Source organism: Macaca fascicularis, chromosome 9 (assembly GCF_037993035.2).
Source record: "Macaca fascicularis isolate 582-1 chromosome 9, T2T-MFA8v1.1".
Taxonomy (NCBI): Eukaryota; Metazoa; Chordata; class Mammalia; order Primates; family Cercopithecidae; genus Macaca; species Macaca fascicularis.
The window spans coordinates 84,389,877-84,405,273 of NC_088383.1; the positions used below are offsets into that span (position 1 = coordinate 84,389,877).

A 15,397-nucleotide genomic window follows, 5' to 3' on the forward strand; every position below is an offset into this window, starting at 1 on the left:
GGGGGATTGGTCCATGTGGAACCCACCTGGGTGTTCTAGCTGGTATTTATCAAAATTAGTCTCCTCCCCTCCCACAGAGACTGAAAGACAAAGGCACTGTTTTCAGCTCTTGGCTGGAACAAACAATAAGTTCTTTTGTCAGCCTTGAGTTTTCTCAGGCGGGCACTTTAAGAAGACATCTTAGGGATGCAACTTTAAGCTGCAAAAAACAATGCTAGTGTTTGTTCAGGTCCTTAGAGGGCCAGGTTGAGGCCTAGTTGAGAAAAGGACTCAGAGGAGTGTGGCTGGAGTTTGGTCAAGAAGACAGCCTTTGTCCCTGGGAAATTAATGTAAATCAGACCCTATCATTCCACTTTTTATCAACTTTCCTGCTAAGAATTAAATCCACCCCTCTTCCAGGGCTCACAGAGCCTCCAGGTGAGCTCATCACTCCCTGTATTTCCAGCCTTGCATTGTACCATGCTTGCTGCTTGCCTGTTGTGCACCAGCCACACTGGTTTTCCTTCAGCCCTCCCTTTGCACATACTCACTCTGCTTGGAATATTTTCCCGCATTCTTTGCTTGGCTAGATTCTTTTATGACTGGATAACTGTTACCTCCTCAGAAAATCCTTCCCCAGTTCACCTACCTACCACAGGTCCTCAGTTTTCTCATCTCCTTTGTTTCTTTCATAGAAAAAGTTGCATTCCAACTTGTAAATGCTGGTATTTGGTTTATTCCTATGCCTACCTTTTTTTTCATTCTGGCTGCATCAGAATGTAATGCTGGATCTTGTTTACCATTGAATGCCCATCACCTAGCATTGGACTTGGCACATTTTAAGTGTTCAGTAAATATTTATTAAATGAATGGGGACCCCGATGGCTCACGCCTGTAATCCCAGCACTTGGGAGGCTGAGGTGGGCAGATCACGAGGTCAGGAGATCAAGACCATCCTGGCTAACAGGGTGAAACCCAGTCTCTACTAAAAATACAAAAAATTAGCCGGGCATGGTGGCGGGCGCCTGTAGTCCCAGCTACTTGGGAGGCTGAGGCAGGAGAATGGCGTGAACCCGGGAGGCGGAGCTTGCAGTGAGTCAAAAAAAAAAAAAAAATGAACGGGGACCCTTCAGAGAAACATTTGTGTGAATTAAAACAAATAATTTGCAGGTTTTTATTGACAAAATATAGAGATAAACTTGCTAAATCAATAACTTGTATCATCAAAAAATGTCATCCGTACTATCTAAATTTTTTTTGTGGTAAAGCATTCTTGAGTATACATTCAGAGGCATTAAGTATATTCACATTGTACAACCATCACCGCCCTCCATCTCCAGAAGTTTTTCATCTGCTCATGCTGAAATTCTGCACCTACCCTACACTAATTTCCTTATTCTTTCCTCCTGGCAGCCACCATTCTAGATTCCATCTCTATGAATTTCACTACGCTAGGTACCTCCTATAAGTGAAATCATATAGTGTTTGTCCTTCTGTGACTGGCTTATTTCACTTAGCGTAATGTCTTCAAGATTCATCCATGTTGTAGTATGTCAGAATTTTCTTCTTTTTTAAGGCTGAATAATATTCCATTATGTATATGTAATGTGTATATACACACACACAAACACACACCCCACATTTTGCTGATCCCTTCATCCCTGGATAGACACTTGGATTTCTTCTACCTTTAGGCTATTGTGAATAATGTTGCTGTGAACATGGGTGTATAAATATCTGAGTCTCTGCTCTCAGTTCTTTTGGGTGTATATCAGAGTAGAATTGCTGGATCAGTAATTTTATTTCTTATTTTTTGAGGAACCACCAAAATGTTTTCCACGGAGGTTGTATCATTTTACGTTCCCACCAGCAATGTACAAAGGTTCTAGTTTATCCACATACCAGCTAACGTGTTGCTGGTTTTTTCTGTCTGTTTTACTAATCTTAATGAATATGAAGTGATATCTCATTGTGGTTTTGATTTCCGTTTCCCCAGTGACTAATGATACTGAGCATCTTTTTATGTTTTGTTGATCATTTGTCAACAAAAGAGAAATAGACATTTCTGTCTTTAGAGAAATGTAGTGCATCAGAATGTAATGCTGGATCTTGTTCTCTCTTTGAGGAAAGGTCTATTCAAGTCCTTTGCTTATCTTTAAATCAGGTTATTATTTGTTGTTGAACATACAAATATTTTGTGTAGTAGTAGAAATACAAAAATACTTAAAACATGTCTTCTTTCTTACTATTAGTGGTGTAAAGTATAATTTGCTAGCTCACACTACCCTAACCTTGGAAAGTGCTGAGGATAGTTTCAAGACCCATAATCTGTCTATTAATGGAAATGGTAAGTATAGTATATATTTTACTTATTACATATATTCTGCCTGTATTTCTAATTATAGTATGTTCCCCTCAAGTGAATATCGGCTTAAATAATGGAGACATGAGTGATTCTGTTGGTGCTTTCAAATATATATGCCCTTCTTCCCCAAAGGAGAAAAGTTTATTTTCCTTTCTCTACGCTGAGATTTGTTTGCAAGGCTTAGTGGGAAAAGAAAGGTCTCGGGTATGCTCAATCCTTGTTTTTGACTTGGAATTTATGACTTCACCACTTTCTAGCTGGAAATTAAATACCTGACTTATTTTGAAATTTGAAATCAAGGAAGCCAGCCTTTCTGTTAGTAGGAAGCAGAGAATGTAAGAAAGAGAAAGTAGGGTTCCTTAACCTTTTTCTCTTTGGATGGTAGTGGTAGTTATAGTTTAAATAAATAAAGATATAGGAAACTGAAGAAGGGGGTTAGGTCATTAAGACGATTGGTAAAACTTAGCATGAGCACTTGCCACTCTCCCAGGTTATTTTACTCGTGATGAAAAATATGGAGCAGTGCTGGTAAGGCAGTTTGGAAATATGATTTGGGTTATTGACTTTTGTTCATTTTCTCCAAGCAAATAAATAAAAATATGTGGTAAATGTCCTAATTATACTTACTGTTGTAAGGATTATGGCTCTGTACTGATAAGGTTGATAATGTTATACCAATATTTTTTTGTTTCACAATGAGAAATTATGTTAAAAATATGGAAAAGTTCATGAAATGTAAATATATAGTTTAAAAAATAATTAGGAAGCTAGGTGTGGTGGCTCTTGCCTGTAATCCCAGTTCTTTGGGAGGATGAGATGGGAGGATCACTTGAGCCAAGGAGTTTGAGACCTGCCTGGGTAACATAGTGAGACCCTATCTCTACAAAAATAAAAAAAAAATTAGCTGGCCATGGTCATGCGTGCATGTAATCCCAGCTACTCAGGATACTGAGGTAGGAGAATTGCCTGACCCCTGAAGTTCAAGGCTGCAGCAAGGTATGATTGTGCCACTGTTCTCCAGCCTGGGCTACAGAGCAAGACCCTGTCTCAAGAAATAGAACATATCAAGAAACAGAACATTACTACCACTCCTTTCCCTCAGTTACCCTAGGTGTACATATGTCTCCATTTTTATGGTATATACTTCCTTGTTTTTCTTTATGGTTTTATTAATACCATCTTTGTGTGCTTCCCTAAATAATATAATTTTGCCTAATTTGAACTTTGGTATGGAATCATGTTGTCTTGGTAATTTGCTTTTGGTTCATCATTCAGTATGTATGCTTTTCATTACTTATAGTATCTCATTGTATGATAATACGTATTTATCTCTTAGACTGATTTAATTATTTTTAATAGTTATAGGGTTCTTCACTTTTCTATTTCTTGGGTCAGTTTCAATAAGTTATGTTTTTATAGATACCTACCCATTTGATCTAAACTTTGAGATTTATAGGCATTAAATTTTCTATAATGTCCTTATATCTATTAATTTTCTGCAGCCTCTGTAACGTTGTTCCCTCTTTTCTATTCCTGATACTTGCTTTCTGTACCATCTCTGTTTTTTAATTCTCATTCTTGTAACAGATTAGTCAGTTTTATTCACCAATGTGTTCCATATTTGTTAATTATTTGTTAGGAGTAATGATTGTAGTCTATATACTCTATATTACTACAAGAGGTGTGATAAAATCTCATTCTGTGATTGTGGATTTTTTTACCCATAGTTACATCTATTTTTGCTGTATATAATTTGAACCTTTGTTATTTGATTCATGTAACTGTTTAATTCTATTTTCTTCTTTTACCTCAAACTGTACTTATTTTTATGTTACAAACATGCCTCTTCAAACAGCATTATATTGGATTTTAATTTTTCTCTAATTTGACATTCTTTTTTTTACTGAAGCTTTTAGTCCTTTTGTATTTAATATCAAATAGCTGTATATTTGGGTTTAAGTCTATGATAACCTATGTTTTCTATTTGTCTCCCCTATTCCATGGTTATTTTTTTCTTGCCTTTTAAGGCAATTTTTCCTTGTTTGAATTAAAGTTATACATCCTTTTTCTGATTTTTTAGAATTTACCCCTAAAAATTTTATTAATCGTACTTATTAAAAACTAAACTTAATAGATAGTTTTGTGCTTTTCTCAGACAATACAAGGACTTTAGAACAGTTAAACTCTTTTTTCCCTAACCTATGTGCTATTGTTACATATTGTAATTCTTTTTTTTTTTTTAGCAAGATATTTTATAGATTTAATACTTACTTAGATTTACCTACATGTTTCTATGACTACTTGTATCTTATGCCTTGCATCCGGGATACTTTTCCTTCTGCTTGAAGTATAAGCCCTAGAATTTCTTTTAGTGTGTTATGCTGATATCAAACTTCTTGCTCTTTTTGTTTATCTGGAGGTGGCTTTATTTTGCCTCATTATTGAAGATTTTCTTAATTCTGCATTTTTAATTTTGTCTTGTTGAATATCGAAGATATAATTCCAATATTTTTGGCTTCTATTATTTTATTACAAATATTGTAAATAATTTGCCAGTGTGTCACCACTATGAGTGTAATCTTTTTATTCCTTTTTGCCTTTGGTTTTCTAAAATTTTACCGTGGTATAATTAGGTGTAGAGTTTATTTATGCTGCTTGGAGTTTGTTGAGCTTCTTTACGTTGTTGGTATGTTTCATCAGTTTGGGCAAAATCTCACTTAACTATTTGAAACTGCCTCTGCTGTTGTGTAGCTTTAGTCCTTTTTGCATGCCTGTTAAACCTATGTTAGTCTTTTTCATTGTATCCTTCATGTTTCTTACTCTTTATGATGTACTTTTCAACTAACTTACAGATATTTAGGACATAAGCTATTCATAAATCTGAGATTGCCTATATAAACAAGTTTGCTTTCAAACTTTTAAATTTATAAATCACAAAGTTAATTTCAGATGTATTACTGAAATACATGCTTTTACAGAATTTCTATTTCATTTGCTGCCTGTTTTAGGAAAGATAACTTTTGTTTATTTGTGTTTGCATTTTGGAATAGTATGTATTATGCTTGTGCATTCATTTTTCCCAGATTAAGCCCCTTATTTCTAAAATATAGCAGCTTTAAAAATGTATTAATGAAAATGATTTGAATAGTCTCAGAACATTGTCGTGTGCTATTCTATAGTAGAATCTTGGGCAGGTAAGTTTAAAACTTTTTGGTTTTACTACAAACCTTTGCTGCCTTGCATGTATATATTAACTATTTTTACAAAAAAAAATTCTGGGGTAATTAAAACTTTTGGGTAAATAATAGTTATGGCCAGTAGCTAGCCATTTTGTGGGCACTACCAACAGGGCACAGCGAAAACTTTAAAAATCATTTTTTATGTGGTCCAGTGTGAACTAAGGGCCATATGTTGGGTTTTTATTTATACTCTGATGCCTAGAATCATTTAATGCTTTCCTCCATATAGATAGGTAGTACACAGGTAGGTATCTTCATTAAAGGAGTATCTTAATGTTTTTTTGAAAGAACTTTTTTAAACAATGTCAGAGTTACAGAAAAGTTGCAAGTTGAATGTCAAGTTTTTGTTTTTTTTTTTTTTTTTTTAATTAGAGATGGGTATCGGTATATTACCCAGTCTGGCCTCAAACTCCTGGGTGCAAGCACTCCTCCCAGCTTGGCCTCCTGAGTAGCTGGGACTACAGGCACACATTACCATACTCAGCTTGAATGTCAAGATCTTTTTTTTTCTCAAAAAAAATATGAGAGCAAGTTGCTTACATGATAGTCTGTATCCCAAAATGCATTAATACGTATTTGCTACTATCAGGACATTCAGCTACATCACCATCACTCTCAAAGTCAAGAAATGAATACTAATACATAACCACCATATAATCCTCGGAGTCCATTCAAGATGTTGCCCATCGTCCCAATAATGTTCTTTATGGCAGAGGGATACAGTGCAGAATCATATATTTCATTTAATTATCATGCTTTTAAATTTTCCTTCAATCTGGACTAGTTCTTCATTCATTGGGCTCTAATGATCGATGTCAGGCTCCTCTTCCCAGGCATACCTCTTTTACTCTGCTTGCTCAAGACAGTCCCAATCTAGGCTGCGCCCCAGTGTTATCACCCTCTCAGCCCCTTCAGCTGCTGATACCTCCTGCAGGCAGCTCCTGCTATTCACCATTCTCACTCTGCCTGTCTCCATCATCCCTTTCTTTTCTTTTCTTTTTTTTTTTTTTGAGACGGAGTCTTGCTCTGTTGCCCAGGCTGGAGTGCAGTGGTGGGATCTCAGCTCACTGCAAACTCCGCCTCCCGGGTTTACACCATTCTCCTGCCTCAGCCTCCCGAGTAGCTGGGACTACAGGTGCCCGCCACCTCGCCCGGCTAGTTTTTTGTATTTTTTAGTAGAGACGGGGTTTCACCGTGTTAGCCAGGATGGTGTCGATCTCCTGACCTCGTGATCCGCCCATCTCGGCCTCCCAAAGTGCTGGGATTACAGGCTTGAGCCACCGCACCCAGACTCCATTATCCCTTTCTAGCACACCACAGCTCCTTCTCCAGTCTTGGCACAGATGTTTATGTTGGGGTCTCTCCCTAATGGCTTATGACTGAATTGTTCAGCAAGAGAAGGGGAGGAGGAGGGGTCAAAAATGTTGATTAAGTTATCTTAAGTTCTCTAAAATAATGTTTTTTGTTTTTGTTTTGCTTTGTTTTTGAGATGGAGTCTTGCTCTGTTGCCCAGGCTGGAGTGCAGTGGCACAGTCTGAGCTTACTGCAACCTCTGCCTCCCGGGCTCAAGCGATTCTTCTGCCTCAGCCTCCCAAGCAGCTGGGACTACAAGCATGCACCACCATGCCCAGCTAATTTTTGTATTTTTAGTAGAGATGGGGTTTCACCATATTGGCCAGGCTGATCTCACTCCTGACCTCAAGTGATCCGCCTTGCCTTGGCCTCGCAAAGTGAAATAATGTTTCATTCGGAGGATCACCTTTCTAATTATTATAATGAAAATTAGAGCAAAAATTAGAATTTGACAAACATAAATTACTTTATCAGAATGTTTTTATATTAAATGAGATCACATTCTCTGAACAACTTTCATTGAATAATTAAAATCAAACAAGAGACTAAAGAGTTCATATTTATTCAGATGGTAGCATGCTGTAAACTATCAGTTAGAATGTTATCCTGTCCTTTCTATTCTCGTATTTGATTTTCTCACTAAATATGGCACTGGTATTTGGGTAGGATGAATCTTTACATAAAAGTAATTATAAAATATGTTCTGTACAAAGCAAAACAAAATTGTAAAAAGAGAAAAATCAAAATGTATGATGACCTTAAATAAACTTATATTTATAACTTGATTTTTTTTTCTTTCTCCTTTAAATAGAGGAGTCTTCATTTTGGCTTCCCCTATATGGCAACATGTGCTGCCGACTAGTTGCCCAGCCAGCTTGTATGGCTGAGGATGCATTTGCAGGATTTCTTAATCAGCAGGTTAGAGGACTTTAAATATCCTACAACAATTGTAGCTCTACTTTAAATCTTAATATACTGGCAGTTGTTTCACCTTCTGATACTGAGAAATATTTTTTAAGTCTTTTTTTAAATGTCAATTTTCTAAATGTTACCAGATATAAATGGTAGGGGATGTGGGGTGAAAAAAGAATGACAAAGCAGGGAGGGATCTACTGCAATGTTGATGGCTAAGGTGCTACCTCTCCATGCTCCTCTGCTTCATTAATAGCAGCAACAGGATAATCAGCAACAGAGGGCTCCTTGTGGAAACTGATGAGGTCTGCTCAACACCTTTCGCATAAAGGTCTTTCTGGCAGACAGCGTTTGGCACGGTTTAGGACTCTGAGCTTCCAGAGCTGCCTCTGTGCCACCTACTCCTGATTTATTTATAACCATAGTTATTTATATTCAGTAAATAATTAATTGTGAACTTCAATGAATCAATAGCTTTTTCTAAAAGATTCCATTAGGAGGAAAGAAAATTTGCATTCTAACAGGGTAGTTGACATTTTCCGATGCTCTGAGAACAGTAAGGGAAAATAATATTTTGAATATATAGAATTGTTTTTATAATTTTCCTGAGTCATTTGATGAATTGCCATAGAATTCTAAGCACTAATTTTTAATCAACTAGATTTTCTAAAACACCATTGATCTATGGTTTTATGTGTATAAAAGTTAGGTGGTGGATTGTTGCCTCCATTTCATTTAATGCCTTTAAGAATTCCAAACTTTTCTTCTCTGATATTAACATACTCTTGGATTTGGGGCAATTAACCTTTTGTATATCAAATTAATGGATAATTCTATCACATTTTAAAAATTCTAAATAATTTAACTTTGATAAGTATTTTCATGAATTTAAAGTGATAACTTAAAATTGATAATCTCTTGATTTTTTTTTTTTCCAGCAAATGGTAAAAGGTCTGATTAGTTGGAGAAGGCTGTATTGTGTTTTGCGAGGAGGTAAACTCTATTGTTTTTACAGTCCAGAGGAAATTGAAGCTAAAGTGGAACCAGCTTTGGTAGTACCCATTAACAAGGTAAAGGAAATGCTATTTTTAGAAAAAAAGATACATCTTAGGAAGTTTGTTTTTGTATGTGCAGTTTACATTGTTGTTGTCTTATAAATAAAAGAGAAGCAGTGGTAAAAACAGATTACTTCATAAATATGATTTAATCTGTTTCTTTTTTTCTGTTAGAGCTTATCTGTTATAAGAAAATGTATATTTCCTAAGAAAACATAGTAATGGACATCTATACCAGTAAATAGGTTTTAAAGCAGAGAATGTAACTCCGCATTAACGGTATATTTAAATTTTTTATGAATTTATTTAAGAGATTAAATATAAATTGTTTAATTGTTTAAGCTCATGTTATAGTGATGCTTTTTCTAGTTAGTATTCAAATGAAGCCATAAAAAGACATTCTTGACTATACTTCCTGATTTCTTATGGGATTGATGGGCAATTGTCCCATCTTCTGACAGAATAGAAAAGCCTGCCAGTCCATTTAGAATAGTTGAGTGCTTATACTGCATTTAAAAAGTAGTACCACACCACCTAGAGAATTTGTCAAGTATATATATAGTGGTTTGATACAAAGGAGACTATTGAAATCTAGCTACAGTTTTTTCATCTAGAATCCTATAGGACAACTTTTCAGTATAACGCAGACTTAGTTTCTTCTACTTCACGGTCTTAAATTTAGCTTTGTCTATTATTCAAGTCTAGCGTTGATTAGAGGATTTTTCTTTCCTCATTTTTTAGAGCATTCGTACTCTAGAATAATTGCATTTCTAGACCGAAATATCATGGTTTTTGCCTGTAGGCTGCCCCTAATTGTTTCTAGTTGTTCTACTTTGCTTGTCTTTGGCGTGAACTGTGTGATAAAACATGAGGCATCACATTTGTTCTCCTTATCTTTGAAATTATCCTTTAAAGAAGAATGTAAAGTTGTATATCCTTTTATGTAATAGCTGTATTCCTGAACAGCCGTGGGTACCAGTCTACTAATCTATAAAGACTTGAGTTTAGTTTCATGATCTTTTCCAATAATAACATTTTTGTCTATTTCTATTCTGCTTTTAGAAATTACATTGCTTTTTACCTACAGGAAGTCTTTTAGTGAGACCTTTTATTATATAAATTCACCTAATTTAACTGTTTTGTTTAAACTGTTTTGTTTTGACAAAACAAATAAGGACATAATACCTCAGTATTATAATGAATCTATTTTGGCTTAGAAAATTAGGTTTTTGAAATATATAATTTTATTAATGAAAAATTGACCTGCTTTTTTCATTACTTGCCAACTTTTTATTTTGTTTGGTTTGTGCAGAGTTGTCTTTCCTGCCAGTTTTTCACACTTTAGTCTTTTGAAAATTTCATATGGAAAAACTGAAACAGAATAATGAACACCTGTATACCATTCATCTAGACACTTCAGCTGTTGTTAACATTTTGCCACATTTGTATTCTCTCTAGTTAAAATTTTTTTCGGAACCATTTTAAAATCAGTTGCAAATAACAACATTTCTTCTCTGAATATGTTAGCATATTTCTCCTAAAACCAAGGACGCTTTTTCATAGCCATAATAGTATTGTGATGCTCAAAAAGTTTATTGTTGATACTTATTAACTAATATACAAAAGAAATTGCTCTAATTGTCCCCACAATATCCTTTCTAATTTTTCTTTATTGTTTGATCCAGGACCTCATCAAGGATCATGTACTGCATCTGGTCAGCATTTCCTTGGATTCCTTTCATCTAAATTGTGCCCTTCACCTTCTGCCTTTATTTATTTATGCCTTTCATTACACTGACTTTTTTTAAAAGTCCAGGCCAGTTTTCTTCTTAGAATTTCTCCAAATCTATATGTAACTAATTATTTCACTAGATTCAGCTTAAATAATTTTGTTAAAAGTTCTATGTATATGATTATGTCTGATTTGGCTTTTACTAAATAGCTGAGGAGTAAAAATGAAATCCTAGTTTTTTTCGTATATTTTATACCATATAATATTCAGTCATAAAATAAATTAAAATGTAATCTAAACAAATGATATTTTTAAAGTCATTTGTTTTATTTGAAGACAATCTTGAAGGAATTCAACTCGCCTTATCTCAGCCCTTTAAGATAGGCAAAGCAGGTATGGCAACCCTGTTTTATAGGTACAGTATTTGTTTTACAAGTGAAGAAATAGACTTAGAGATCAGATAGGACTTTCCAACTAGTAAGGAAGATTATATGGCTCACCCTTTTCCTAATGAGTAGGAAAAAATAGATAAAAATTCATGGACTGTTTTTGCTATTTCCTCATAGGCATACTGCTAGACTAGATTTGGAAGGCAGAATTAGACTTTTTCCTCTCTTCATATCACTGTAAATCAATTTTGAAAGTTAAAAAGTAGTTGTAAAATGAGGTTCTGAGCACGAAGCCACAGTAGACTTATAGGCGATTGCTTAGACATGTGTGGAAACTTTATGATTTAAATTTAAGAGAACATTTATAATAAAACTGTGTTATTGTAATCAGTGTGTCTGTATTTTCAGTCTGATGACAAGGATCTAATTCCAGAAAAGTGGTGACAATGTTTATATGGCCTGACTGAATTGACCTTTTTTAATTGATTTACTTTTCCTTGTGGTAATAAAGGCTGATGGCCAGGTGACTAATGAGATTTTGTAGTCAATCAGTGCCATTGTTAAGATGACTGAAATCAGCAGACTTACAAATTCCAGTGTTTCTTCCACAATTGGCCATTACATATCACAGGAAAATTATTAATTTAGTAATTTGTATAGATTTAGCCTTGTACTTAAAGACAATGTGAGCTACATTTGACCTTGAGGACTGGTGACTCAATTATCTCTTCCATTGTATATAACTTGTATCTAAAGTACAAAAGAGCATTTTAAAATTAGAACATGAAATAAGAGTTAATGTTGGAAAGATATATTTATTATTATTATAGATTATAAATAAATATAATTTAGTTGTTAATCTCAAAGATAAAACTGATGACAAAGTATTCTGTTTTCCTTCTTTGCAATATTGCCATCTTAATTTTCTCCAGTGTTGGTTTCCTGTGTTTTTCTCTTTAGAAGCTTTTTTCTCTTTGTAGTTCTTACTTCTACCTCAGGCTTCCTTTGAATTTTTCCATTCACCTGAAAACTTCCCATTTAATAGTGAATTCACTGATATTCTTATTCAAAAAATCAAGCAGTATTCCAGTCAAGAAATATGTTTGTTACTTCCTAAAACATGGCTGTTATGTAATTATTTTTCCTTTTAAAGTAATTTTTGTTTTTGCTCAACTTACAAAATGATTCAAATGTACAGAAAAGTTGAAGAAAAAAAAACTATACTGATGGCCCATATACATACCACCTAGACTCAGCAGTTAACATTTTGTCATATTTACATTATCTCTTTGATTAAATCTATATTTTTTGATGACCCATTTGAACTTAAGACTTTGATATCATGATACTTCATTCCTGAATACTTCAACATGTAACTCCTATTAATAAAAATAGGGGCCTTTCATATATATACATAATCGTAATACCATTATCACAGTTAAGAAAATTAAAAATAATTTTCTTATGTCACCTAATATTCAGTCCATATTCAGATTTCCCTGTTTTCCCAAAATGGCCTTTTAGCTCAGGTCTTCAGTCCAGGATTATTCAGGGATTATGCATCCTCTGCAGTTCTTCTGATTTGTAAATGAGGTCTGGAGGCTTGATTGTATTTATGTAGAACATTTTTATTAGAAGATTTTATGGTTGATGACAGACAAGTACTTTATAGAGCCTCCCGTTAGGAGACTCATGATGTCAGGTTGTCGCCACTGCTGGTGATGCCCTCTCTCCAACATAAAGTAATCTTCCCTCTTTACAACTAGCAAGTAGTCAGTGGGGAGACACTTTAGCACTGTGTGACTGTCTTGGTTTCCTAACAGTCTTTCACATAATGGTTTTAGCCACCTGTGATTTTCTTTGCCTAAATCAGTTATTACACAGGAGATTCTGGGTGATTTTCTCATACTACTTTCCTTCTACATATATCCTTCCTTTTGGCATTCTTTTCGTGAAGAAGTTTTTCTTATAAACTGGGGGTGAATTACAGTCTCTTGTGAAAAGGCAGGATAAATACTTGATATATTAATTGCCAATTTTCAGGGTAAGAAGTTGGTCTCATGTATTGGTGTTGCACTGGTATTGGTAATACATATTGGAGCTGATATTAACTCTCCAGGGGTAGCAGGTGAGTGTTATCTTCCTCCCTGCCCTACCTTCACTGTCTCATATAGTGATAAATTCATAGGTGTTTAATCTATTCAATGTTTTAAATTACTTGGTTTTTAATTTCTAAGGTAGATGTTTTGATTGTTTTTCTTACCTTGCAGATTTGTAAGGGAGACATGCTATTAGCATTTTCTTTTTGGTTTTTTGTTTGTTTGAGACAGGGTCTGGCCCTGTCACTCAGGCTGGAGTGCAATGGTGCCATCACAGCTCACTGCAGCCTGCACCTCCCAGACACAAGGGATCCTCCCTCCTTAACCTCCCTAGTAGCTGGGACTACAGGTACATGCCACCACACCTAGCTAATTTTTATATTTTTTGTAAAGACAGGGTTTCACCATGTTACCCAGACTGGTCTCAAACTCCTGGGCTCAAGCAATCTGCCTGCCTCAGCCTCCCAAAGTGCTGGGATTACAAGTATGAGCCACCACACCCAGCTTTTTAGTATATTCTTTTTTTTTTTTTTTTTAACTATTTATTTATTTATTTATTTTTGAGATGGAGTCTTGCTCTGTCGCCCAGGCTGGATTGCAGTGGCACGATCTTGGCTCACTGCAACCTCCGTCTCCTGGGTTCCAGCTATTGTCCTGCCTCAGCCTCCCGAGTAGCTGGGATTATAGGCACCCACCAACGTGCTCAGCTAATTTTTGAAGTTTTCTGTGTACCCTGTTGGTAGTGCCTACAAAATGGATAGCTACTGACCTGTAACTATTATTTACCTAAAAGTTTTAATTACCCCAGAATTTTTTTTTTTTTTTTTTTTAAAGTAGAGATGGAGTTTCACCATGTTGCCCAGGGTGGTCTTGAACAATGTATTCTAAAATAAACAAAGGATAAAAACCAGTTTGGTATTTTCTGATACAGCAGGTAAGGATCAAATAAAACTTTTAAGAATAGTGTTTCTCAGCTGGGCGCGGTAGCTCACGCCTGTAATCCCAGCACTTTGGGAGGCCAACATGGGCGGATCACGAGATCAGGAGATCGAGACCATCGTGGCCAACAGGATGAAACCCCATCTCTACTAAAAATACAAAAAATTAGGCATGTTGGCACACACCTGTAGTCCCAGTTACTTGGGAGACGGAGGCGGGAGACTCTCTTGAACTTGGGAGGCAGAGGTTGCAGTGAACTGAAATCATACCACTGCACTCCAGCCTGGGCGACAGAGTAAGACTCCGTCTCAAGAAAAAAGAATAGTGTTTCTCTTTTAGTTTTTAGTATATTTCTAATGGTTGGTCTCTAAGATCTTTAAGCTTAATAATGTTAAACATTAAATACAAATCAGAGTTTTTTTGTCCTTTGGTTGTCTTCTTTTCTCATGAAAATAATTTTCCTTAATGCTACTTTAAAAATTGTTTGAAAACATAAATTTCACGGTTGCTAAGGTATATAAATAATAGTTCTGTTATTTAGATCACAGGATCTGTTCTCAAGCTATAATTCTTGTCCTTCTAAATGGCATTTCCTGTAAGGCTAAGTTAGTTCATTAATTTTCATAGGGAGCCGTCTGTGGAAATAGTCACATTAAGGGAAGAAAAGCCTAAAAGCTTTTCCCCTCCTATTTTCAATCCAAATTTGAAAGGGTGATTTACTTCAAAGCGATTGCTTCAAATTCAGAAAACTTCACAAGAATGTTCTTGAGCAAGACATTCTCAATAACAGGTACTTAACTGAATTTCCTACACATTATAGAAAGCATTTTGTTAACCAAAGCTTTATCTATTGTCAATAGGGTGAGGAGTGTGATGGTTAAAAAAAAAAAAGTGTGAGTCTTTGAGATCAAGCCTTTTCTTGTTTTAAATATTATATACATCATTCATTTTAATAAAATCTGTACTAAACAAGTCAATAACACTACTTACTGTAGTAGACCTTGGTTAAATTGTTTTGAAAATACTTTTTAACTATTATATTTATCATAGACCCTAGAAAGCAAAATTATTATGAAGCACATGGGATTTTAATCCAGTTATGTTAGTTTCCTTAATATCTAATCATATCAACTATTCAGATTTTTAAAAGTAAATATAACAAAATTAATTTTTCAAACATTTTCCTGTTGGAGTTTACATCTGATTTAATTAATATAAATTTAAAATAATTATATTAAACTGATACTAATCATACTTCATGGCTGGTTTAACTTATAGCTATGGATTACATATTTCAAACATTCCTTGTCATATATGTGAAGGTATCCTTTTTTG

General features: G+C 34.9%; 1 protein-coding gene across 11 annotated transcripts in view; it reads left to right on the plus strand.

Moving 5' to 3' along the window:
- RTKN2 (rhotekin 2) overlaps positions 1-15,397 on the plus strand; it is a 79,563-nt gene that overhangs the window by 49,971 nt on the left and 14,195 nt on the right. For 3 of the 11 annotated variants that reach the window (XM_005565761.5, XM_074002055.1, XM_015456301.4), the window contains 4 exons: positions 2,232-2,326; positions 7,748-7,854; positions 8,787-8,918; positions 10,589-10,618. In XM_005565761.5, coding sequence (XP_005565818.3) covers positions 2,232-2,326; positions 7,748-7,854; positions 8,787-8,918; positions 10,589-10,618 — 364 coding nt within the window. Of the gene's footprint in view, positions 1-2,231; positions 2,327-7,747; positions 7,855-8,786; positions 8,919-10,588; positions 10,619-13,067; positions 13,153-14,689; positions 14,853-15,397 lie in introns of all 11 variants that reach the window. The other 8 variants (XM_005565762.5, XM_074002056.1, XM_074002054.1 and 5 more) reach the window with 5 other exon arrangements.